Here is a 26,748-nt window from a genome sequence, read left to right as displayed (position 1 = left end):
CCCTCCCCGAGTTGTTTCACAAAGAATACAGAGGCTGTGTTTTCTTTGTACACTCCCAGACATAGTGCAAGGGAATTTGTGACTTTTCTTGGAGGGAAGATGGTAATGATTTCTAAGTGAGGAGTCAGACAGACTCAAGTTCATACTCTGCCACGTATAGGCCACAGGCTGTGCCAGTGGGGCGAGTCACTTCCCCTGTCTGATACCAGGGACCTTCTGTGCAAGATGGGCGCAATGACAGCTTTTTGTGGGGTAGCTGTGGGGTCAGAGTGGATTGTCTGGCCCTTCATAAGTGCTCAGCAAATGAAAGCTGCAGCAACCACTATCGTGTCTACGGAGCGAGAGACACGGCACTGGCCTTCTCCGTGGAATTTCAGACCTACCGAAAATCTGCAAGAACAGTACAAAGAATTCCCATAGATCTTTCACCCAGACTTCCCAAATATGAATATTTTACCACTGTAACCTTTTCATTTCCTCCTCTATGTATACGTGTATATATGTATAAATATAGGCAGGCATGCTAAGTCCCAACTCCTTGAGACCCCATGGACTGTAGCCCTCCAGGCTCCTCTGTCTATGGGATTCTTCAGGCAAGAATATGAGAGTGGGTTGCTATGCCCTCCTCCAGGGAATCTTCCTGACCCAGGGATCGAACCCATGTCTTTATGTCTCCTGCATTGGCAGGTGGATTCCCCACAACTGAGGCACCAGGGAAGTCCTGTGTTGGATCTTTTTGTTGAATCATGTGGAATCTTTCATTGAGGTTCATGGACTCTTGGGTTTATTTGTGGGTTTATTTGCTCTGTGGCATGTGTGATCTTAGTTTCCCAACCAGAGATCAAACCTGTGTCCCCTGCATTGCAAGGTGAACTCTTAACCACTGGACCACCAGGGAAGCCCCACAAATATAGTTTATATAAGTGTGTGTATGTATATATATATATATATATATATATATATATATCAGATATGACAGCCTTTTATAGAGAAATAGTTTTGGATTTTTGCTAGAAGCCAAAGGCATTTTCTTACATAACCACAGTACAATTATAAAAATCAGGACATTAACATTCACAAATTTCTGTTGTCTAATCTTTATCTACAGAAAACCCCTGGATCACACATTCCATTCAGTTGTCATGTTTCTTTGATCTCTTTTAATCTGGAACAGTTCTTCATTCTTTCATGACATTGATGGTTTTGAGGCATCCAGGCCGGTTGCTTTGTGAAATGTCCCTCAGTTTGAGTTTGTCTGATGTTTCCTTATGATTGGCTTCAGCTTTGGCATTTTTGGTGGGAATTCTACTGAAGTGATGCTGTGGGTCTTTCAGTCATGTCAGAGGGCAGCCATTGTCCTTCCAAGACTGAAATAGGACAAAACAGATGAGACGTTTCTAAAGTTTACACACGTGCAGGGCTATTTCCCACCTGGTATCCTAACAGACCCTCATTTAAGCCTACATTCAACCTCCTAAATCCCAAGGATGCATCTAACAAGCCAAGGAAACAGGGCAATTCTAGGGCAGAAGATTCCTCAAGATACTTTATGAATGAGGTTCCAAGCCCAGAGAGACAAAGTGACTTGTCTAAGGCCACACAGTTCTCAAGGCACACAGCTAGAGCTTGGACTTAAAGCTTTGGACTTCAAGTCAAGACTAGTTTTGAAGTAAAATAGGAGCCACCCATTGGTAGGACGGGCCAGTGTGAAGGGGAAACGTTGGGAGGAAGGGAGCTCCATGGCACTGGAGATGTGCAAGGTGAGCCAAGTAGGTGGGGGATGTTAGAGAGGAAGTTTTGCTTTGATATAGGTGCTTAGACATACTATTCAGAGCATAGACATTCCCAAAGAGTCACTGAATGGCTGAGTTAAGGATAATAATAGTATCAGTTAGCCTTTAGCAAGTACCAACTGCTTTATATATATCATCTCACTTAATTTTCACAGTTGTTTGATATTATTAATAGTTGTGGCACTCGGGATCTTGGTTGTGGCATGTGAACTCTTAGTTGGAGCACATGGGATCTAGTTCCCTGACCAGGGAATGAACCTGGGCCCCTGCATTGGAATCTCAGTGTCTTAGACACAGAAACACCAGGTAGTCCCCTTTTTGTACTTTTTAAATAACATTTTTTTCTTATTGTAAAAATAATACATGTCCACTAGAGAAAAGTTAGAAAACAGAGAAGCACAAATAAGAAGGCAAAAGTCAATATTTTCACTATACATATATATATAAAAAAAAAATCCATAAAAATGTGATTTACAGATAAAATGGAGTCAAATTGTACATTTTTTGTGTGTCTTGGTTTTTTTAAACTTGTCTAAGTATCATGAACATTTTCATTTGTGCTTTGTCTTCCAAAACAAGATTTTTAGCACTAAAATGCCTCTGGAAATTTCTTTAAAAATTTCAAACTTTCATAACTTGAATAATATGCTTAGAACACATTGTGGAAAAATAAAACATAGATGAGCTTCAAAATATTCACCACTTTTTCATAATCCTTGTTAGCTTTTGTTACATACTTTGTCAGAATGGATATATACATTTTATATAATCACTAAAAATTATATACATATTTTAAAAGTTACATGATATATATAGTGCACATATACAAAATATGTAATATTCATATATATGTATTTTCACATGCATCAGGGTTTAGAGTAGAGTTCAGTTAGAATGGAGGTTAGAGGAGTTTCTCATCCTGCTGATCAGATGGATCCCTTCCGGCTTACAAGAAAGGAAAAGAACAAAGTTAAAATGATGGATGCTGTAGGAGGCTCAGGGTGGGATTGGGGGACACCCCACCCCCTTCCCCACCTGGGTTTTTGATGGCAGATGGTTGAGTGGACTTTTTGTACTGGGCCAGGGCTACATTTAAGTCTGAAAGCCAGGTGACAATCACATTTGGGCCAAATAATTCTTTAAAAAATTTTTGTTTATTTATTTTAGTTGGAGGATATTTACTTTATGATACTGTGATGGCTTTTGCCATACATCAGTATGAATCAGCCATAGGCATACGTGTGTCCTCTCTACCCTGAAACACACCACCCCCACACACCCTTCTTTTCCCTGCCCACCTCAACTCTCAACTTACTCTTGAATCAGGACATTGCCTTTCAGGAGACTGACAGAGATAGTGAGGTTTCCTCCATCAGTGGAGCACATTGTGTTTCCCTGGTGATAACACCAAAGTAAGTGATTGTTTATCTTTAGGGGCCATTTTAATGAAAGATAAATATCTCTATGCAGTGGAATTACACAATGCAGTGTGATGTCTTCAATGACAGATATTTTCTGTGTGTAGGGATTGGGAGAAATCCCTTCTCCTGTTCAGGCAGCCACTGGCTCAAGGAGGGATTCTCCTGGCTTATTTAAACTGCTATTGTTCATATTTGCAAGACATTTATCTGACAAAGGACTCATTTCCAGAATACACAAAGAAGGCTTACAAGTCAGTAAGAAAAGCAATGTAATAATGGAGTGGGCAATATTTAAATAGACATTTTACAAAAGAAGGTGTATAGATGGCCAATAAGCCCGTGAAAGATGCTCAAAATCATTAGGCATCAGGGAAATGCAAATTAAATTCATAGTAGGATGTCATTACCTACCACCAGCATGATTAATATAAAAAAGACTGACCATAATGAGTGTTGGTAAGGATATGGAGCAACTGGAATGCTAATACATTGTTGATGGGAATGTAACGTGGACAACCATTTTGGAAAAATAGTTGCAGAATTACTTACAAGAATAGAAATATGTACATATGAAGACTTCCCTAGTGTTTGTGGCAGTTTTATTCATAGTATCTCATAACTGGAAACAACATGTGAATAAATTGAGTTACATCCATATAATACAATAATAATAAACAACAATAACAATATACTGAAGCACACAGCATGAATTAACCACAAAAAACCATTATGTTAAACAAAAGAAGCCAGGTACAAAGGTGTACACACTAAATGATTCCATTTACGTGAATATTTGAAAAGGCAAACCTCCCAAATGCCTATCAACAAATAACTGGATTAGGAAGATACAATGTCTATCAAAGGATTACTACCCAGTCATAAAAAAGAACAAAATACTGCCATTTGCAGCAACATGGGTGGACCTAGAGAATATTATGCTTAGTGAAATAAGTCCAACAGAGAAAAACAAATATATGATATCACTTGCATGTGAAATCTAAAAAGTAATAAAAATGAGTGTATATACTAAACAGAAACAGACTCACAGACATAAAAAACAAACTTATGATTACTAAAGGGGAGAATGGAGGGGAAGGGATAAATTAGGGATATTGGATGGACAGATACAAACAGTCATATATTAATATAACATAGATAAGCAACAAGGATTCACTGTACAACACAGGGAATTATACCCATTATCTTGTACCAACCTATGATGGAATTTAATATGCAAAAATTCTGAATCACTATATTGTACACCTGAAACTACAATATTGATTATCAATTATACTTGATAATCAATTAGAATTAATATTGTGATCAATTATACTTCAATTAAAAAAAATTTTACTTGAAGAGTCAGATCAGTTCAGTTCAGTTGCTCAGTCATGTCCAACTCTTCACGACCCCATGAACCGCAGCATGCCAGGCTTCCCTGTCCATCACCAACCACCGGAGTCTACTCAAACCCATGTCCATTGAGTCGGTGATGCCATCCAACCATCTCGTCTTCTGTTGTCCCCTTCTCCTCCTGCCCTCAATCTTTCCCAGCATCAGAGTCTTTTCAAATGAGTCAGCTCTTTGCATCAGGTGGCCAAAGTATTGGAGTTTCAGCTTCAACATCAGTCCTTCCAATTAACACCCAGGACTGATCTCCTTTAGGATGGACTGGTTGGATCTCCTTGCAGTCCAAGGGACATTCAAGAGTCTTCTCCAACACCACAGTTCAAAAGCATCAATCGGATAGATAAAGGAAAAAAAAAAGTCAAAACTAAGTTGATGCTGAAGCTCCAATACTTTGGCCACTTGATGCGGAGCCAACTCACCGGAAAAGACCCTGATGCTGGGAAAGGTTGAAAGCAGGAGGAGAAGGGGGAAGAGAGGATGAGATGGTTGGGCGACATCACTGACTCAATGGACATAACTTTGAGCAAACTCCCAGAGATGGTGAAGGACAGGGAGGCCTGGTGAAATGGAGTTGCAAAGAGTCTGACACAACTGAGCGACTGAACAATAACAATCAAGTTGATTTAAAAAGTAAGAAAATAAGTTGAATACAAAACCAAAACCCCCACTATCTCTCTCTCAGCACATGTAGTTCAATTTGGGTAAATTATTTTGCTTGTGATGCAGCTCCATTTGTCTCAAAAAAATTGAGAATCCAGGGAGAGACTTAATGGCTAGATCAGATTCTCAAAGGGGAGATACTGCCCTCTAGGGGTTACTTTGGGAATTTTCTGGAGGCATTTTTTGATCAAAGTGAATGCGACCCCTGCTGGAATTTGTATATTGAGCACCTGGGAAGCCCCCGGCATCAACATGAGTGACTGTCCTGGAAAGTGAAATATTGACCCATTTCCCAAACAAAATTCAAATGTGCTGCTAGATCATTTACTTAGGTGAGAACTCGTCTGTAGTTCTCTAAGTCCAGAATCTAAGACTGTTTTGCAAGTATTTTTTGCCCATTGAGTTTTCCTGGAATGAAACTACCACGTAAATCAAGGAATGATTATATTTTGTTTTGGTTAGCACTTTATCCAAGCTGTTTACCATTTTGCAAATTCAAGACACAGATTGCAGGCACTTTAGTTTGTTTTTGAATTTGCATATGTAACACATTCATTCCTTGGGGCCTGCTCCGGGAGTTGGTGATGGACAGGGAGGCCTGGCGTGCTGCGATTTATGGGGTCACAAATAGTCGGACACGGCTGAGCAACTGAACTGAACTGCACTGCACTCATGGTATGTACAAGATCTGACTGCTTCATTCTATTTTTAAGTGTATTTACACACTGAAATGGGCTTCCCAGGTGTCTCAGTGGTAAAGAATACACCTACAAGTGCAGGAGACTCAGGTTTGATCCCTGGGTCGGGAAGATCCTCAGGGGGAGGAAATGGCAACCCACGCCAGTATTCTTTCCTTGGAAATCCCCTGGACAGAGCAGCCTGGTGGGCTACAGTCCATGGGGTCACAAAGAATCAGACATGACGAGTGACTGAGCACACACACACACATTAAAGTACGTATAAGTAGTTTCTCTTCTCTTCTTTTATATTATAGTTGATTTTTCTTGAAATTTTGTGAGTAGATAGGTTACAATATGGGCTTCCTGGTAGCTCAGCTGGTAAAGAATTCGCCTGCAATGCAGGAAACCCCAGTTCCATCCCTAGGTTGGAAAGATCCCCTGGAGGAGGGCATGGCAACTTTTTTTTTTTTTGGTTAAAAAAACTTTTCTTTTTTTTTTTCAGTAAAGAATCTGCCTGCAATTTGGGAGACCTGGGTTGGGAAGATCTCCTGGAGGAGGACATGGCAACCCACTCCAGTATTCTTGCCTGGAGAATCCCTATGGACAGAAGAGCCTGGTGGGCTACGGTTCATGGGGTCCAAAAGAGTCAGACACAACTGAGCGACTGAGCACACACACACAGAGGTCAGATGATACCTAAATTTTTGGATCCAGGATATCTCACAATTGAACCACTGGATCCCCTGAACCCTTAGGAGATTCTGCTCCATTTCTGAATACATAATTAGAATAGACATATTTTGTAGCTGGAGGAATTTCACGTTGGTTCCCTGTTCTATGAAGTGAGGGCTCTATTATGGTAGACAGGGACAAGTGGGAGCCACCGAAACATTCCCTACATACTATAGTAGAGAACCAATAACAATAACATTTCTCTGGGGAATTGCAGGGACTACAGTCACCATCAAAGACTTGAAGATGCAAGGATATTGATTCTCATCACATTCACATTCTATTTTTCCCATATGCCCTGTGCAAAAGGCAGATGGAGCTCAGAAAATGACTGTGGAATCTATCATCTATCACCTATCTATCTACCTAAACAAAGAAATTTCTTTTCAAAAGCCCATTCCTTATCACTTCAGTACAGCATAGGAGTAAAAAACAGTCACACAGCAAGGATTAGCGTTAACTAATTCAGATGGGGATTCTAACAGAGAGAGAGGTGGTAGAGTAAATACCTGAACTTTACTCCCTCCTCCAGAAATCTTGCTGAGGTTACCCCACTTCTGAAACCCAACTGGAGGCCAGAAGTAAGAGATCCTGTTGATGCAGGGGGTCAGACAGTTGGATGGAGAAGGATGGAGAATGGAACTGGAGGGACTGGAGGCGGGAAGGAAGGGTCTCCCAGCCTTAGGAGTTGTAGCCCCTTCCTGTAGTTACTAACCTGTAGATAACTTTAACTTCATTTTTGGCTCAAGTTTTCCAACAAATGTGTGACCAATTTTCAGTATTAAATCCTTTTAATAAAAAATACTTAGTCTGTTTTTTGTTTTCCTGTCTGTACTCTTTCTTTTGGGCTTCTCTGGTGGCTCAGAAGGTAAAGCATCTGCCTGCAATGCAGGAGACCTGGGTTCGATTCCTGGGTCGGGAAGATCCCCTGGAGAAGGAAATGGCAATCCACTCCAGCACTCTTGCCTGGAAAATCCCATGGATGGAGGAGCCTGATAGGCTGCAGTCCATGGGGTCTCAAAGAGTTGGACACGACTTCTTTAGGTAAAATAAAACATTTGTTTTCATGCTCAGTTCTTTGACAAATAAGCCTAATGTATATTCAGTGTGGGCTTCCCAGGTGGCTCAGTGGGTAAAGAATCTGACTACAGTGCAGGAGACACAGGTGATACAGGTTCAATCCCTGGGTTGGGAAGATCCCCTGGAGGAGATCATAGCAACCCACTCCAATATTCTTGCTGGGAGAACCCCACGGACAGAGGAGCCTGGTGGGCTACAGTCCACAGGGTCGCAAAGAGTCAGACACGACTGAGCAACTGAGCACAGCACAACACATATTCAGTGTACCTTTATCACATTCTCATGGAGGGCAATAAACACAATAAAGAAAAAAATATGATAGATGCTGAAACATACTATGGAGAAATTCAAGCCCAAAAGAAGCACAGGAGAGCCATTTTTGAAGAAAATTTTAAAATAAGGTATTTGGTGCAGGCTGCAGTGCGAAGAATTGATGCTTTTGAACTGTGGTGTTGAAGACTCTTGAGAGTCCCTTGGACTGCAAGGAGATCCAACCAGTCCATTCTGAAGGAGATCAGCCCTGGGATTTCTTTGGAAGGAATGATGCTAAAGCTGAAACTCCAGTACTTTGGCCACCTCATGCGAAGAGTTGACTCATTGGAAAAGACTCTGATACTGGGAGGGATTGGGGGCAGGAAGAAAAGGGGACAACAGAGGATGAGATGGCTGGATGGTATCACTGACTCGATGGATGTGAGTCTGAGTGAACTCTGGGAGTTGGTGATGGACAGGGAGGCCTGGCGTGCTGCGATTCATGGGTTTGCAAAGAGTCGGACACGACTGAGCGACTGAACTGAACTGAACTGAACTGCAGTGAGAAAGTGATATATGAACAAAGACCCAAAGGATGTTAGAGACAAGTAGAGGATTGGGGATGACAGTTTCAGTCAGAAGGAACAGCAGCTGCAAAGGCCTTGAGTTGATGAAACAGAGCAGGAGCCTACACATAGTCTTTGCCTTCCATATCTTCAGCCTGTTTTTGTCTGTGGAAAAAACTTCAGCTAAAGAATAAGTTTAATCGGAGAAGTGAGAAAATGCAGAAATAAAAAGAATCCAACAAGACTAAATAGTCATTTAAGCAAAATCAAGGACCTCCTTCTCAAGGGCTATGGATAATATTCTAAAGCCATAGCCTGTGAGCTACCTTGTTTTACTGAACTCCCCTCCCGCCACCTGCCACCCCCATTGCCAACATCCAAAATATAAAAAACTTTCTTTTCTGCCAACCTTGCTTCATATTGGCATTTGAGTGACGAGCAGCTGGACTGCACTTTCAGTTACATTGGGATGATGCCTGGTGTGTCTGAGGACTAGCAAGGAGGCCAGGATGACTTGAGTGGAGCGAACCAGCGGAAGAGTAATTGAAGATGAGATCAGAGAAATAATGGATCCAGACTGCATGGAAAGGAGGGCACCCAATAACCAAATGGACAAAAGCAGTCAGGGGAGACTGGACTGAAAGAACAATAAAGGTTTGGGGATTGATGTGCTGCCTGAAATGGATTCTCTGCCATTAGTATCTACATTTGCAAAACAATTTTTAAACTTGGAAAGTCCTTCATGATCTAGCCCTTGTCCACCTCTTTGTTTTCATCACATACTATTTCCTTATTCTCTTTTAAATAACATCTATTTTCCTTTAGCCTTTTTTCTCCTAATAAGCATTGCTCATTTACTTTATTGAGGTATAATTGATATATAATAAACTGTACTAATTTATTTATTTTTAAACTGTACTAATTTAAAGTGTGCAATTTGATGTCATACATGGCATCCATATGAAATTATCACCAAAAATCAAGATAATGAACTTATCCCACCATCCCCCCAAATTTCCTTGTGCCTCTTTGTAATCTCTTAATACTCCCCTCTGTTTCTCCTCCTCTTACCTTCTGTCTAGTACTGATGTACTCTTACTATAGATTAATAGTTTCTAGAGCCTTTTACTTGGAGAAGGCAATGGCACCCCACTCCAGTACTCTTGCCTGGAAACTCCCATGGACGGAGGAGCCTGGTGGGCTGCAGTCCATGGGGTGGCCAAGAGTCAGACACGACTGAGCGACTTCACTTTCACTTTTCACTTTCATGCATTAGAGAAGGAAATGGTAGCCCACTCCAGTGTTCTTGCCTGGAGAATCCCAGGGATGGGGGAGCCCGGTGGACTGCTGTCTATGGGGTCGCGCAGAGTCGGACACGACTGAAGTGACTTAGCAGCAGCAGCGGAGCCTTTTACTACTGGAGTCATACAATATATTTATTTTTGTGTGTTTTATTTGGCATTATTATTTGGAGAGTCAGCCATGGTTTTCTAAGATTCAAAAGTTAATTGCTTTTATTGCTGGGTATTCTGCTATACGGATAAACCACAATTTGTTTATCCATTCACTTGTTGATGGACATTTGGATTGTTTCCCTTTTGGGCTACCACAAATTAGGCTGCTGTCCACATTTATGTGTAAAGTCTTCATGTAGACCTATGTTTATATTTCTTCTGGGTAAATACCTGGGTATGGAGTGGTTGGATCTTGTGGTTCATTAGACTTTTAAAGAAACTGCCCAACTGTACAAATAGTGTAACTCCAAAGCGGTTGTACTGTTTTACATTCCCACCAGCAGTGTATAAGCGCTTCCACTGCCAATGCTTGTTCCTCATCAGCAATCATTATGATCAATTATTTTAATTTTGGACACTCTGATATATGTGTAGTAGTATTTTATTGTGATTTTAATGTGCATTTCTCTAATATGTATCCATTTTCATGTGCTTATTTCTTACATGTGTAATTTTTCAGTGGTGTCAGTTCAAATATTTAGCTCATTTTGTTATCAAATTTTGTTTCCTTATATCGAGCTTTGAGAGTTCTTTACATAATCTGGAAAAAACATTTTATAGGACATGTAATTTTCAAATATTTTATTTTCTGGGACTTTTAGCTGATTTAGCTTTTCCATTTTTTTGTGTTCATAGCTTTTATCTTCTTTTGGAAAAACCTGATTTTTATTATACATTGAGAAAGCAAAGTAATATTTAAAAAAATATAAAAAGTAAAAAACAAGAAGACAAGAAACATCTCTATAACTACCACCCAGATAAAAAAATTAGAATATCAGCATTACTTCTTGCAATTCCTATATTCTTAGAATTAACCATCATCTTATATTTGTGCTTTACAGATAGTTTTGTCATCTATGCCTATGTCCCTAACAAAATATTTGTTTATCTCTATACAATTTTCAACAGATACTGGAAAAAATTCTGTTAGTTTTTTGATTGGAATTACAATGAATCTAGGAAACAGTGTCGGAGAAGGCAATGGCACCCCACTCCAGTACTCTTGCCTGGAAACTCCCATGGATGGAGGAGCCTGGTGGGCTGCAGTCCGTGGGGTCGCTGGGGGTTGGACATGACTGAACGACTTCACTTTCACTTTTCACTTTCATGCATTGGAGAAGGAAATGGCAACCCACTCCAGTGTTCCTGCCTGGAGAATCCTGGGGACGGGGAGCCTGGTGGGCTGCCGTCTATGGGGTCGCACAGAGTCGGACACGACTGAAGCGACTTAGCAGCAGCAGCAGCAGGAAACAGTGTAGAATTGACATCTTTAAAAAATTGTTTTAAAAGTCCTTATTGAAATTGTTACAATATTGCTTCTGTTTTTATGTTTCAGTTTTTTGGCTGTGAGGAATGCCGGATCTTAGTTTCCCAACAAAGGATCAAACCTGCACCCTCTGCATAGGAAAAAGTGAAAGTGAAAGTCACTCAGTTGTGTCCTATTTTTGCAACCTCGTGGACTACACAGTCCATGGAATTCGCTAGGCCAGAATACTGAAGTGGGTAGTCTTTCCCTTCTCCAGGGGATCTTCCCAACCCAGGGATCAAATCCAGGAGATATATATATATATATATATATATATATATATAGGAAGGTGAAGTCTTACTCACTGGACTGCTAGGGGAGTCCCAGAATTGACATCTTGAAGATACTGAGTTATCTAAGTCACAAAATATTATGTCTTTATTAATTTAGGCTTTTTATAGTGTCCTTCAATAAGGGCTTCTGATACTCTCCATAAAAATTCTTGAACACGTTTTGTTTGAAATGTTCACAGTTATCAGGAAATACTTTTTATTTTTGGTTGTTAATAGTTTGATTATGTTATGTTATTTTGATTCTCTTTGTGTCTATCTTGCTTGGAGTTCACTAAATTTTGTGAGTCTATGGATTAATATCTTTCCACAATTTTGGAAAATTTTCAGCCATTGTCTTTAAAAAACATTTCTTCCCAATTCTCTTTCTTCTCCTTCTGAGACTCCAGTTACCTATATGTTAGACCATTTGGTATTCTCCCATAAGTTTCTCATGTTCTGCCCTATTTGTTCTGCATTTTTTTCTCTCTGTGCTTTGATTGCATTTCCTATTCATCTGTTTTTGAGTTACTGGTTCTTTCTTCTACTCTGTTCAATCTGCTGTTAAATGCAACCAATAAATCCTTAATTTTAGATTTTGTATCTTTTAGTTTAGAATGCCCAGTTTATTCTTAGAGATCCCATTTGTGATGTATTGATACATTGATGATCACGAGTGGAATCATTCCTCCAGTATTCATGTCCTTGTGTAGTATTTCCTATATTGACCTCAGGTCACATGACTTCCTTTGCCCAGTGGGTCTTATAAAAACATAACATCACAAGTTTGATAAATGATGCATATTGGGGCTTACCTTCTTAGACCTAGCCATTGTGTTAGAAGCCAAAGTTAACTTCCTTGAGATGGGGAGGCCATATGGAGAGACATGTGATTATATCAGTGACCCCAGGTGAGAATAGCAGAAGAACCAGTTAATTAACACACATAACTCTGAGAAATAATGAATAGTTGTTATTTTAATCCACTAAGTTTTAGTGTGGTTTGTAATGCATTGATAGAAAATTGGTACTTTTTTTTTTCTGTGTATTGATTAAATTATTCTTTCAGTCAATCTTTTCCTCAAATTTCCTTGACAAATTTATAATAGTTATTTAGAAGTTGTCTGTTGCTTCTACAACTGAAGATATAAAGAAGGAACCATAGTGAGGTAGATAGGAGGGGGTGGAGTCATGGTAGAAGTCAAGACCTATCCCCCCCTCCACCCCGGGGTGGGCGATCCACACACAGGAGGGTAATTACAATTGCAGAGGTTCTCCCCAAGGGGCGAAGGGTCTGAATCGCACATCAGATTCCCCAGTCCAGCAGTTTTACACCAGGAAGATGAGAACCCAGAATGTTTGGCTTTGAAGGTCAGTGGGGCTTACTTTGGGGACAGCCAGAGCACTGTGGGAAATAGAGACTCCAGTTTTAAAGGGCACACACTCTGGGACCTGTCTGCTGATCAGACCCACCTGCTGATCTTGGAGAACTTCCTGGAGAGGCAGGAGGCAACTGGAGCTTACCCTGGGACACAGACACTGGTGTCTGTGGACACCGGTGCTGATAAGTGGCAGTTTGGAATCCTCCCTCTAGCTTTACAGTTCCAGGGGACCTGATTCCACCCACTAGCCTTTTGGCACTAGTCCTGGGACACCTCAGTGTCCAGAAGGAGAAGAGGCATCAAAGGATAAGATGGCTGGACGGCATCACCGATGCAATGAATATGAACTTGGGCAGACTTCGGGAGATGGTGAGGGACAGGGAGGCCTGGCGTGCTGCAGTCCATGGGGTTGCAAAGAGTTGGACATGACTGGACAACTGAACAACTGGGACACCTCAAGTCAAGCAACTAGCTGGGAGGGACACAGCCTCACCCCCCAGCAGGCATAACTGCCCCAAGATTCCCTGAGCTCACAGCTGCCTTGGAAGCTGGCTCTGCCCACCAGAGGGCCTGGCCCCAACCCTGCACACCAGTGCTCTAGCACTAGCTCTGGGACCCCGAGAGCCCTGCACCCAGTGACTCTGGGATCTTGCTCCACTCAACAGTGGGTGGGAACTACTGGCCCCAGGACCCCAGTCTTGGGACTCCCAGATCCTGCAGACAACAAAAGTGCTTTTAGTTCTTGTATTTCCATATAGGCTAAAGGAAAATTTCGGAGTTTCAAAGCAATGATTTATTAGATGATAACCTCTCACTAACTGCCAGAATAATGGTGTTATTGTATGTAGTGTAGATTTCAGAAAATTCCACTGAGTGCTTGTGAAATATAATGAAATGGTTTTGACTTAAACGGACCACCTGAAAGAGGACTTTCTGAGAACCACTGGGTAGACTAACAGGCAAACATAGGGATCAGCCAGAGATGTTTATTGATAGAGTTCAAGAATCTACTGGGGTCAGACGCAGGGTAGCTTCATCTGCCTTTTGATAACTTCAGGCTTCAAGGAACTTAGATTTGCCATGGTAAGTTTTTTGGCAGGTACCTGGACTTCACACAGCACAGTTTATTATTTGTGCAGTAAACATAGACCTTTTCCTTCTTGAAGCATTTATGGCGGCACTTGCCATGAAAATTCCAGCATTTTCGGGTGCCACCTGAAAAGAAAGAACAGAGACAGTGTCAGCCCTAAGAAGAGGTAGATTCTGGATTTGAAAGGTCTGTAAAAGGATTAAAACCGATGTGATAGAGGGTCCTCAGTGTCCTTTGACTTTCACCCTGGTCCTTCTTTCTCTTTTTTCCTTCTCTCTCTTCCTAAAAATTGTGGTAACATACAAACAACATAAAGCTTATCAGTTTAAGTATTTTAAGGTGTACAGTTCAGGGGCATTATGTAAAGTCACAATGTTGTGCAACCATCATCACCACCTAGTTCCAGAACTTTTTAATCATCCCAAACAGAAACCCTGCACCCATTAACTGTTCCCATTTCCCCCTCTTCATCCTTGGGCAATGACCAATTTGCCATCTTCTCTATAGATTTGCCTAATATAGATATTTTATGTCAATGGAATCACATAACCTGTAGGATTTTATGTCTGACTTCTTTCACTTATTCACTTATTTTCAAGGGTCATCCACGTGTTTTTTTTTTTTTAATTAAAAAAAACTGAAGTACAGTTGAATCCACATGTTTCATGGATCTGCTTCTGTGCTCTGTTGTTTATGCTGGTTCTCAGTCACGTTTTCTTATTTCCCTGTGTGCCTAGTAAATCTCTGTTGTTGTTGGTTAGTTGCTAAGTCATATCTGACTTTTTGTCGACCCCATGGGCTGTAGCCTGCCAGGCTCCTCTGTCTCTGGGATTTCCTATGCGAGAATACTGGAGTGGGTTGCCATTTCCTCCTTCAGGGGATCTTTCTGACCCAGGGATTGAACTCGCGTGTTCTGCATTGGCAGGCAGATTCCTTATCACTGAGCCACCAGGGAAGCCCAGTAAATCTTAGTAGTGTAATAAACATCATAGTTGAAGAAAACTAAAGTATAGGTGATTTACAATATTATGTTAGCTTCAGGTGTACAGAACAGTGATACACACACACACACACACACACACACACACACACACACACACATATATTGGGGCTTCCCTGGTGGCTTAGAGGATAAAGCATCTGCCTACAATGCGGGAGACCTGGGTTCAATCCCTGGGTGGAAAAGATCCCCTGGAGAAGGAAATGGCAACTCACTCTGGTACTCTTGCTGGAAAATCCCATGGAAGGAGGAGCCTGGTAGGCTACAGTCCATGGGATCACAAAGAGTTGAACACGACTGAGCGACTTCACTTTCACTTTTCATATATATATTTCTTTTCGGATTCTCTCCCTTGTAGGTTATTACAAAATATTGCATATATTTCCCTTTGCTATACAGTAGGTCCTTGTTGGTTATCTATTATATATATGTATATAATAGTGTGTATATGCTAATTCCAACCTCCTAATTTATCTCTCCCTTACCCGCCTTTCCCCTTTGGTAACCATAAGTTTGTTTTCTATATCTGTGAGTCTATTTCTATTTTATAAATAAGCTCATTTGGATCATAGTTTAGATTCCACATTAAGTGATAGTACATGATATTAGTCTTTCTCTATATGACATTTCATTTAGAATGATAATCTCTAGGTCCACTCATGTTGTTGCAAATGACATTATTTCATTCTTTTTTTATGGCTGAGTAGTGTTTGGATCATATATATATCATAAGAGATGAGGGAGATGCGGGTTTGATCCCTAGGTCAGAAAGATCCCCTAGAGGAGGAAATGGCAACTTATTCCAGTATTCTTGACTGAAGAATCCCATGGGCAGAGGAGCTTGGTGGGCTACAGTCTGAGGGGTCGCAAGGAGTCGGACATGACTGAGTGATCAACACTTTCACTTTCTTTCAGGACTGTGCCTACGCAGAGCAAGGCTCAGGAAACACTTGCCAAATGTGAAAAACTAAACCTTAGAGCAAGAATCCTGGAGTGGGCTGCCATTTCCTTCTCCAGGAGATCTTCCTGACCCAGGGATTGAATCCATTTCTCCAGCTTGGCAGGCAAATTCTTTACCACTGAGCCACATGGGAAGCCCAGCCTTAGAGCAATAATTCAAATAAAAAGGTATAGTTAATAAGGCAACGGTAGATAAAAATTTGAATCATAAAAAGACTCAAGTAACCTGAAAAAGGGCAAGGAAAGAAGATAAAGTAAACAAAGAAAGGATAGGCAGATAGAAAACAAATAGAAAGATGGTAGGTTAAATGCAACCATATCAATAATTATATTAAGCATAAATAGTCTGAACGTCTCAATTAAATGGCAGAAATTGTCCGATTGGATGAAACAGCAAGATCTATTACATACTGTTTATAAGAAATTCATTCTAAATGGAGAGACATAGTTATGTTAATAGTAAAAAGAAAAAAAATCATGAAATCACTAATCAAAGATAAGCTGGAGTATTATTAATATAATAGCTATGTTAAGATTTAAAAAGTAGACTTCAGAACTAACTAAATTGCTAGGTATAAAAAGGTCATTTCATGATGACAATCTCAACTTATCAAAAAGACATTAATCCTCATTCAAATGCACCAAATAACAGAGCTTGAAAATACATGAAACGAAAAGCTGAAATAACTGAAAGGAGAAATAGACAAATTCACAATGATAATTTCAGCTTTCAACATTCCTCTCTCAATAGTTGATAGAACAATTTAATACAAGATATAGAATATTTGAACTGATGAGTTTATCAACCAACTTAATAGATATTTATAGACCACTCTACCCAACAGCCGGAGAAGGCAATGGCAACCCACTCCAGTACTCTTGCCTGGAAAATCCCATGGGCAGAGGTGTCCAGTAGGCTGCCATCTATGGGGTCGCTAAGAGCTGGACACGACTGAGTGACTTCACTTCACTTCACTACCCAACAACAGAAAAACAGAGATTTTTTTCCAAGAGCTCACAGAATATTTACCAAGATATACCATACAGGATCTCAATAAAAATAAAAGGATTGAAGTCTTTTAGAGAATGAACTTATGGTTTCGGGGGGTGGAGAAGAATGGGGGAAAAGATAGGGAGTTTGGGATCAACATGTACACTCTGCTATATTTAAAATGGATAACCAACAAAGTCCTACTATACAGCACAGGGAATTCTGCTCAATGTTATGTAGCAGCCTGGATGGGAGGGGAGTTTGGGGGGAGAATGGATACATGTATATATATGGCTGAGTCCCTTTGCTGTCCATCTGAAACTATCACAACATTGTTAATTGGTTGCACTCCAATATAAAATAAGAAGTTTTCTTTAAAAAGAATTGAAGTCTTACATAGGTGTATGTCTGTCCACAGTAGAATTAACTAAAAATTAATAGTAGATATGCATTTGGAAAATTCACAAATACTAGAAATTGAACAATGTACTGGGAAATGACTAATGGGTGAAAGAGAAACCAAAAGAGAAATTAGAGAAGTTTGAATTGACTAATTAAAAGTACAATACATAAAAATATTTGTGGAACTGAGACCAAGTAGTAATTAGAGGGAAATTTGCAGTTTAAAATGTCTACTTTAGACAGAATGGTCTTAAATCAACCATCAATGCTTATATCTTAAGTGAGAAAAACAAGAGCAAATTAAGTGAGAAAAACAAGAGTAAATTAAGTAGAAGGAAAAAAATCATTAAGATTGGAGCAAGAGTAAATAGGAAATTTGGGGTGCCATTTCCTACTCCAGGAGATCTTCCCGACCCAGGGACTAAACCCACGTCTCTCGTGTCTCTTGTATTGGTAGGTGGAGTCCTGGATTCCACTGGATACCGCTAGCATCACCTTAGAAACCTCAGAAAAATAACAGACAAATTAAAACTGAAAGCTGGTTTCTTGAAAACATAAAAAATTTTCTAAATTTCTAGCCAGGCAGGCTGACCAGGAAGAAAGCAAAAGAGAAGAAATAAATTGTTTATTATCAGGAATGAAAGAGAGGGGATTCCCTGGCCGTCCAGTGGTTAGGACTCCACGCTTTCTCCGAAGAGGGTGGGGGTGTGATCCCTAGTTGGGAACTAAGATGCCACGAGCAGTGCAGGGTGGCCAAAAACAGAAAAAGAAGGAAAGAGAGGACTTCACTATAGAGTCTATAGATATTACAACGCTAATAAGGTCATAACAGAGAAAACTTCATGACTATAAATCGAACAACTTACACAAAGCAGACAAATTATTTGAAAAACACAAACTACTGAAGCTCATACATGAAGAAATACATAACTCTAAACCCCTTAAGTTTTTGAAAGAAATTGAATTTGTATGTAAGTATTTTTCACAAAGAAAACGCTAGGTTGAGATGGCTTCATTGGTGAATTATATTAATACCAAGCATTTAGAAAGAAATAATACCAATTCTTTTAGAAAGAAATAATACCAATTCTTTTCAAAGTCTTCCAGCATTACCTTGACACCTAAATCAAAGACATTCCAAGAAAATAAAACTACAGACTTATATCCCTTATGAACTTAGATGTAAAAACCCTTACAGACTTAACATCCCTCATAAACCAGACGTGAAAATCCTTTACAAAATATAAACTGAATCCCGAAGTGTATAAAAAGGATAATACATCATAATAAACGTGAATCAGTCCAAAAATGTAAAGGTCAGTTCAACATTTGAAAAATCAATGTATTAATAATTCACCACATCAGCAGAGTAACCCTCCCACCTCACCCAATCACATGATCACTTCAATAGCTGTAGAAAAAGCATTCGACAGAATTCATAATACCTGATTACCAACATCTGTGAAAATTCTGCAGATACTATCATACTTATTAATGAATTAAAAACAGATTTTAAAGGGAGACATAAAACTACTACTGTTTAAAGATGACACGATCATCTATGTATAAAATCCTCCCAAAAGCTATGAAACCTATTGAGTCTAGCAAGGCTGTAGGATATAAGATTAATATATAAAAACCAATTGTATTTCTGGATCATATAATAATTCTATTTTTAGTTTTCCAAGGAATCTCCATATTGTTCTCTATAGTGACTGCACCAACTTACAATTCCACCAATAATGTAGATGTGTGTACATTCTAAGTCGCTTCAATCAAGTCCAACTCTTTGCGACCCCATGGACTATAGCCCATCAGGCTCCTCTGTCCATAGGATTCTCCAAACAAGAATACTGGATTGGGTTGCCATGCCCTTCTCCAGGGATCTTGCCCACCCAGGGATCGAACCCACATTTCCTGTGTCTCCAGCATTGCAGGGAGATTCTTTACCACTGAGCCACCTGGGAAGCTCAACAGTGTAGGAAGGTTCCCTTTCCTCAATACCTTCTCCAGTATTTATTATTTATAGACTCTTTAATGATGGCCATTCTGATTTGTGTGAGGTGGTACCTCACTGTAGCTCTCTTTTGGCCACACCTGTGGGATCTTTGTTCCCAAATCAGGAATTGAACCTGTGCCCCCTGCAATGAAAGAACAGAGTCTTTACCACTGGACCACCAGGGAAGTCCCCTCACTGTAGTTTTGATTTACATTTCTCTAATAATTAGTGATGTTGAGAATCTTTTCATGTGCCTACTGGCCACCTGTATGTCTTCTTTGGAGAAATGTCTATTAAGGTCCTCTGCCCATTTTTCAATTGGGCATATACCTAAAACTATAATTCAAGGGCTTCTTTGGTGGTCAGGTGGTTGAGAGTCAGTCTTGCAATGCAGGGGATGCTGGTTCGATCCCTGGTCAGGAGGATCTCACATGCCACGGAGCAGCTAAGCCCATGCGCCACAACTCCTGGAAAGTGAAAAAGTGAAAGTGTTAGTTGCTCAGTTGTGTCCAACTCTTTGTGCCCCTGTGGACTGTAGCCCTTCAGGCTCCTCTGTTCATGGATTTCCTAGGCAAGAATACTGGAGTGGGTTGCCATTTCTTCCTCCAGGGGACCTTCCCAGCCCAGGGACTGAACCCAGGTTTCCTGCATTGCAGGCAGATTCTTTACTGGCTAAGCCACCAGGGAAGCCCCAGAACTACTGGGCCCATGTGTAATTCTGTGTTTTATTTTACAAAAAAGATAAGGCACTCCCCACCACAATTTAACAATAAACTCCGAAATTTTAATTCAAGAATATCAAGATGAACTGTTGTTGGGAGTGAGAGGAAAGACGGTCTCATATACTTTGTTTCAGCCTCTCTGGAGGCTACTTGGCACATTTTCAGATGGTGTGGTCTTGACCGGCAATTTCCTTTCTAGATGTCTATCCAAGGATAATTCACATGCTGACTGAGAAGCCTGTATGCTGGAGATACAGTTACAAGCAAGTTAGAGACAGACAGCTGCCCTCAGAGAACTTCCATTCAAGTGGGGGAGGGGAGATGAGAAACACTATTAAAGAAATAGCTACCCAGATATTTGATTGACTAGACTTAGGCTGAAAATTATAAAGGAGGAACTCTGGGTGCTATGAGGACGTATAATGGAAAAGGATGTGACATACCCCACCTAAATCTAATCTCTGCTGGGTTCTTGGGCTTTATACATATGTCACAATTAACCTAACTTAAAAATTTTAAAAATATTAAAGTGATACAAACTTCATTCCCCTTTAATCATGAGACCCTTTGGTTGCTGAAAAGCAGAATTAGGCAGAGTTTCTGGCCTTTGGGGGGATGGTAAACAATAGAATGACAAAGTTCATTGCTCAGCTTAAATGAGATGAGTTATAGTTTATAGCAAGACAACACATTTAAGAACCTAATGTATTTAGAAGGGTCAGGGAGTTCCAAATTTCAAAGAATTCCTTTATATATTATTAGCTGAGCCTGGTGGATTCAGATAAAACCACCTCATCGCAAGCCACAGGAGGCAAAGGCTGAGGGTCTGGCCAAAGAAACTTCCATTCAATCTCCTTTACCACCACCACATCTAATAGAAAGAAAGAGGAAATATTCTCCTTAGGGGAAACTGGGGCATTTAAATCTAATTTTGCAGCAGCAGCAGGAGGCCTTAGAGCTCCACCAGAGCCCACAACTTGTCTCTGCCAGCCAGGACAATGAAGAACCTACTAGCAAGCTAGAGACAGAGGCCTTCCTCTCCTCCAACACCCCCCACCCCCCTGCACCCCACCTCGGGGCCCCCGGACTAGGGCCTGCTGGTAAACCTGAACACTTAAGAAGTAGAGATAAGTCATGTGAGAAAGGCAGGGGGCAAGAGACTCTCTTGCTACAAACACCCAGATTGGCCTGGAGAAACTACTAGAGAAGAGGGGATTTACTTTCTGCCCTCAGAGGGTAGCCCAGGGAAATTGCTAACAGTACCAACACATTATGGTGCTATCTGGAGGGGAATTAGATTAGAAATGCCTGAGGGAAGAGGTTGAGCATCTCCCTCTCCTCTCCTGTGGCATAAAGTACTCAGGAAAGTCCTCAGTTCCCTTTTGTCTCCAGTGGAAATAGGAGAACAGATGAAGAGCTGAGAGCCTAAGAGACCTGCCAGCAGTAGACCCCCGTGCAGAAAGGAGTGGGAGGGGCTGTGTGTGAACAGCTTAAACCTAGGGATTAGATGGAAGATTTGACTGAGATGAAGGCCTGAGTCAGTGAGGCTTTCAACAGGACCAGGAAGTTTCCTCAGTCATGGATCACACATGAGGGACCTTGCTGCAGAAGTCAGTGAAGGTCCAGCACTGGGCTCTACCTCCTCATGAGCCTGCTCCAGGGCCTTTGCACTGCACATTCCCACCAGCTTGAATATTCTCCATAAATCCATAGGGATCACCTCTTATCCTCCCTCAGGTCAGGGTGAGCCATTCCATGAGCACCCCTTTAAAACAGCAAATTTACATCCCTGTGGTATTTGCTATCCCCTTTCCCACCTACTCTGCTCATCATACTCACCACCTGACATTTCATATGTTTCACTTATTAAAAAAAATTTCTGCTTCTCTCAACAGAATGCAAACTCCAAGAGGCTAAAGACTTTGCTTACCTTGTTTTGTTTTCATGTGTTCACTGCACTACCTCCTGCACCTATCACAGTGCCTGGAATATGAAATTTGTTCAACATTTGGTTTATTGATAGCTCAGTTGGTAAAGAATTCACCTGCAATGCAGGAGACCCTGGTTCGATTTCTGGGTCAGGAAGATCCCCTGGAAAAGGGATAGGCTACCCACTCCAGTATTCTTGGGCTTCCTTTGTGGCTCAGCTGGTAAAGAATCCGCCCACAATGTGGGAGACCTGGGTTCAGTCCCTGGGTTGGGAAGATCCCCTGGAGAAGGGAAAGGCTACCCACTCCAGTATTCTGGCCTGGAGAATTCCACGGACTGTACAGTCCATGGGGTCCCAAAGAGTCAGACATGACTGAGCAACTTTCACTTTCACGTTTATTGAGTGAGCCAATAAATTAAATCATGACATCTAGTTAACTCCTAAATCCAGGTGCTATCCTCAGAAAGCGAAAGGGAACAGAAGGAGAAATTCTCAAAGACTTACTCAAATATTTATTCAAAAGAGACTGAATTAACTTGAAACTGTTTTAAACCAGAACTGATGAGCATTTATTAAACTGAGGAGTTTAGGCACAGTCCCTTAGCGCCTTCCACCACCCCTCTCCCCAGCCATTGCATCAGCAGGATGGAATTTCCTGGGAAAATTGAAATGAGTTACATAAAATGAAGAAGCTACACTTTTTTTTTTTGCATACCAAAATTTCAGTGTGTTCAATGTTGTTCCCTCAAACTAATGTTACTATACACATGTCTTTGTTGTAGCAGATTGAGAAATGGGGACATTGAAACTCTGAGCCTCTGAGCTGCTTACTGGAGGTCACAAAGTTAGAAAATGATTGAGCAGTGTTTAACCCAGGTTCTGAGGCTTTCCTCTCTATCCCCAGCTGAGTAGTATTTCAGACATTTGCCACAGGCAGGAACAAGGGCTGAGGTGAGGAAATTTATATATTACAGCCCTGTGGACAGGTGAGGTGAAAGCCTTGGCTGAGCAGAAGTTTCTGTCAGTTGAGCAAGAGGGGCCAGACAGTGATGCTAGAGTTGGTGGAATAGCCCTTTTTTGCTTAAGCTCTCCTACGGCAGCTCATCTGGCAGTCAAGGCTCATCAAGACCTGGACCTTGACTGCTTCTGCAGTCTTAACCCTTGCCACACCCTTAACCTTGGGCTTCCAGATCCTGGGCTTCCCTGGTGACTCAGACGGTAAAGAATCTACCTGCAATGCAGGAAAGCTGGATTTGATCCCTGAGTTGGGAAGGTCCCCTGGATAAGGGAATGGCTACCCACTACAGTATTCTTGCCTGGAGAATCCCATGGACAGAGGACTCTGATGGGCTACAGCCCATGGGGTTGCAAAGAGTCAGACACTATTGAGCGATTAACACTTTCAGTCTTATCCCTTGCCACACCCTTAACCCACCCTTCCATCGTGGGCTAGTTTCCTGAAGGCGTGGTACTGTCTCCCATATCTGGACCTTTGCTATTAGCTGACTTCCACCCGGGACACCCTTCCTTTTCCACCTCTTCTCCCTCCCCTTCTAATTTCTAACCACTTTTCAGGACTCAGAGTATCCCTCCAGGAGATCTCTCCTGGCCCTCAGCCTGGGCTGGTCCCTCCCTGTGCACCTCAGGACCCCAGATCCCCTCTAACACAGCTCATGGCACTCTGGGTAAATGCTATTTCACATCTCTCCCAGTGAGTGCCTCCCAGTGTGGGTGCTCAGTTGCTTCAGTCATGACCGACCCTTTGTGACACCATGGGCTGCAGGGATCTCTCCCACTCAGGGATTGAACCTGAGTTTCTTACCTCTTCTGCATTGGCAGGCGGTTTCTTTACCACTGCGCCATCTGGGAAGTCTGAATCCCTCCCAGGCCATGTCATTTATCTCTGTGGTCCTAGCTTCCCAACACAGGGACTGGCACAGAGATGGTAACAAGTTAAAGATGAGCTTTGCTTTCTCCTTAAGGTGGTTGCAGTTTGTATTAAGCCTAGATCATTCTGGGGCCTATTTTGTGACATGGCCACTATTGTGTATCCTCCTCCTGCTTCTCCTCCTCCTATGCATTCTTCTTCACAAGCTAACCCCCCTTAGCATGCTCCCTGGGACAGCAGGATGGGGTGACTGAGCAAGAAGCTCTCCATGTTGTAGTTGGTACCTAGATCTCGGCTGCCTGGCCGCCAGGGAGGGCTCCTCCTCCACAAGGTGACTGCAGGAGGCCCGGCAGCCCATCCTCCCCGCCCGTGGGATTCTGTGTCCAGATGTCTCTCTCCGCACCCTGTGCCCCTCCCCTGAAGAGGTCCCGGTTACCTGGAGTGAGCTGAGACAAGAGCAGCAGTCCGGCCAGAATCAGCGAGAGGAGCTTCATGGCTACAAGTGGCCAAGGGAAGCGGCAATGGCAAAGCAGCTTGGCAAATGTGATGCGATGGCAAAGCTAATGGTGGAGTGCTCTGGCCTCTCTGGCTTCCGCTCCTTTGCTCCAACCGGAACAGATGTCACCCGCACGTGCCCTCCACCGCCCACGGGCACGGCCCCCGCACGCCCTGAGCTGGCATGCTGGCTTTTCTCATTTAGGTCACGCTATAGGGTTCGACTGCCAATCAAAGGACCACCAGGGGGCGCCACACAAGCGGAACACAGAAGGTCAGGGAAGATATCGTAGAGAAGATAGCAGAGAACTTTGTTTTGAGAAACAAAGACCAAAACGCCAGGTGGATGAGCCCTCGTGGCTTTCCAGGCAAAGGGAAGTCTGTACAGAGGCTTTTGTTGGTGTTGAACATGAGAAATATACTGTAACTGGGGCTAAAATCGGCAGGAGAATGGAAGGAAGAGATGCAGCTCCCAGCAGGAGTCTGGCTGTGCCCTCTCACAAGTATTAGCAGCCGTAGCCCCCGGCCATCTCAGGGCTACCCATGTGGTCAGGCCTTCTGGGGGCCAGGCTGTGACCCATCCTCAGAGGTCCAAGAACCAGCTATTGTAGTGGGGAGGTCCCTCCTCTGAACTCTAAGGATTTGAAAATCCATTCTCTTCCCTCAGTTTCGGCTACCTAAGGGTAGTAGCTGCATTCTCTGGTTGCTGTTGTTCAGTCGCTCAGTCGTGTCCGACTTCTTGTGACCCCATGGACTGCAGCACTCCAGGCTTCCCTGTCCTCCACTATCTCCTGGAGTTTGCTGGAATTCATGTGCATTCAGTCAGTGATGCTATCTAACCATATCATCCTCTGCTGCCCACTTCTCCTGTTGCTTTCAGTTTTCCCCAGGATTAAGGTCTTTTCCAGTGAGTCGGCTCTTTCCATCAGGTGGTCAGAATATTGGAACTTCAGCTTCAGGATCAGTCCTTCCAGTGAATATTCGGAGTTGATTTCCTTTAGGATTGACTGGTTTGATCTCTCAAGAGTCTTCTCTAGCACCACAGTTCGAAAGCATCAATTCTTCTGCACTGCATCCGTACATGACTACTGGAAAAATCTGTGGTTACTAATACCTGTTTCCTCAGGGTCCTCTTTTTGCTGTTTCTGCCTTCCAACAGCAATGTAACTGATTCCATACATTAAGTATGCTATGTGACTTCCATTTCTTGACTGGACCCTATTTGACACAGATGTCAAGGGTATAAAAGCATGATCCCATGGACAGAAGAGCCTGGTGGGTTACAGTCCATGGGATCGCAAAGAGTAGGACATGACTTGGCGACTAAACAACAATGGCTTACGAGACAAATCAACGTTGAAAACCATTTTTGTAGGGACAGAAAACAGATTGAGGAGGTTGAAGACTGAAAGGTAAGTGAAGGAATGAGATCAGTAAGTGTAAACAGCTCTTTCTAAAGCCTTTAAGATGAAGAGAAGACAGTAGCTAGGAAGGACTCAGTGCCTAAGGCCTAGAAATCCATGATTGCTTTTCATTTCTGTTGCATGTGTGTACTCAGTCATTTCTGACTCTTTGTGACCCCCAGGACTGTAGCCCGCCAGGCTCCTCTGTTTATGGGATTCTCCAGGCAAGAATACTGGAGTGGGTTACCATTTCCTCCTCCAGGTGATCTTCCTGACCCAGAGATAGAACCTGCATCTCCTGTGTCTCTTGCATTGGCATGCAGATTCTTTATCGCTGAATCACTTGGGAATCCCTTCATTTCTGTTAAGGAAGCTCATTTTTTCAAACATATGTTAGTTAAGACTCAATTAGGGAAGCAGCAGTACGGCTATCAGCATTATGGGCTAAGGAATTTACGACAAGGATGAGACTATTCAGTTGTGGGAAGGGCTGGGAAAGTAAAGAGCTCTCTGGGGTCCTGAAGGAGCTGGTGCAGAAGCCTGTGAAAGGTTACTTGCTCTTCAAAACCACTGCCTATTTTAATTCATTTGCTGTTCAGTTGCTTAGTCTTGTCCAACTCTTTGTGACCGCATGGACTGTAGCACGCCAGGCTTCTCTGTCCTCCACTATCTCCCTGAGTTTGCTCAAACTTATGTCCATTGAGTTGGTGATGCTAACTAACTGTCTCATCCTTTGCTGCCCCCTTCTCATTTTGCCTTCAATCTTTCCCAGCATCAGGGTCTTTTCCAAGGAGTTGGCTCTT

General features: G+C 42.0%; 1 protein-coding gene, 1 long non-coding RNA gene and 1 other non-coding gene across 3 annotated transcripts; all 3 read right to left on the bottom strand.

The window, feature by feature from the left end:
* Positions 1–986: 986 nt before the first annotated feature.
* On the bottom strand, positions 987–9,105 carry LOC129625819 (uncharacterized). The gene is made up of 3 exons (XR_008701620.1): positions 9,004–9,105; positions 3,109–3,188; positions 987–1,367 (listed from the first exon to the last, which is right to left on the bottom strand). It is a non-coding gene; the product is annotated as an uncharacterized LOC129625819 (long non-coding RNA).
* A 4,926-nt stretch (positions 9,106–14,031) lies between these two features.
* DEFB123 (defensin beta 123) lies at positions 14,032–24,756 on the bottom strand. The gene is made up of 2 exons (XM_055543210.1): positions 24,484–24,756; positions 14,032–14,280 (listed from the first exon to the last, which is right to left on the bottom strand). The coding sequence occupies exons 1-2, from the start codon at positions 24,539–24,541 to the stop codon at positions 14,135–14,137; spliced, it is 204 nt and encodes a 67-aa protein (XP_055399185.1). The 5' UTR covers positions 24,542–24,756; the 3' UTR covers positions 14,032–14,134.
* TRNAE-UUC (transfer RNA glutamic acid (anticodon UUC)) lies at positions 19,620–19,692 on the bottom strand. The gene has a single exon. It is a non-coding gene; the product is annotated as a tRNA-Glu (tRNA).
* Positions 24,757–26,748: the final 1,992 nt, after the last annotated feature.

The sequence above is a fragment of the Bubalus kerabau genome, chromosome 13, assembly GCF_029407905.1.
Source record: "Bubalus kerabau isolate K-KA32 ecotype Philippines breed swamp buffalo chromosome 13, PCC_UOA_SB_1v2, whole genome shotgun sequence".
NCBI lineage: Eukaryota > Metazoa > Chordata > Mammalia > Artiodactyla > Bovidae > Bubalus > Bubalus kerabau.
This window is presented reverse-complemented; position numbering and strand designations above follow the sequence as displayed.

Excerpts from the sequence above, each read along its gene's own strand:
- DEFB123 (XM_055543210.1), bottom strand. The coding sequence starts at position 24,541 with ATGAAGCTCCTCTCGCTGATTCTGGCCGGACTGCTGCTCTTGTCTCAG. Across the intron at positions 14,281-24,483 it reads CTTGTCTCAGCTCACTCCAG|GTGGCACCCGAAAATGCTGG; the intron begins GTAACCGGGACC and ends CTTTCTTTTCAG.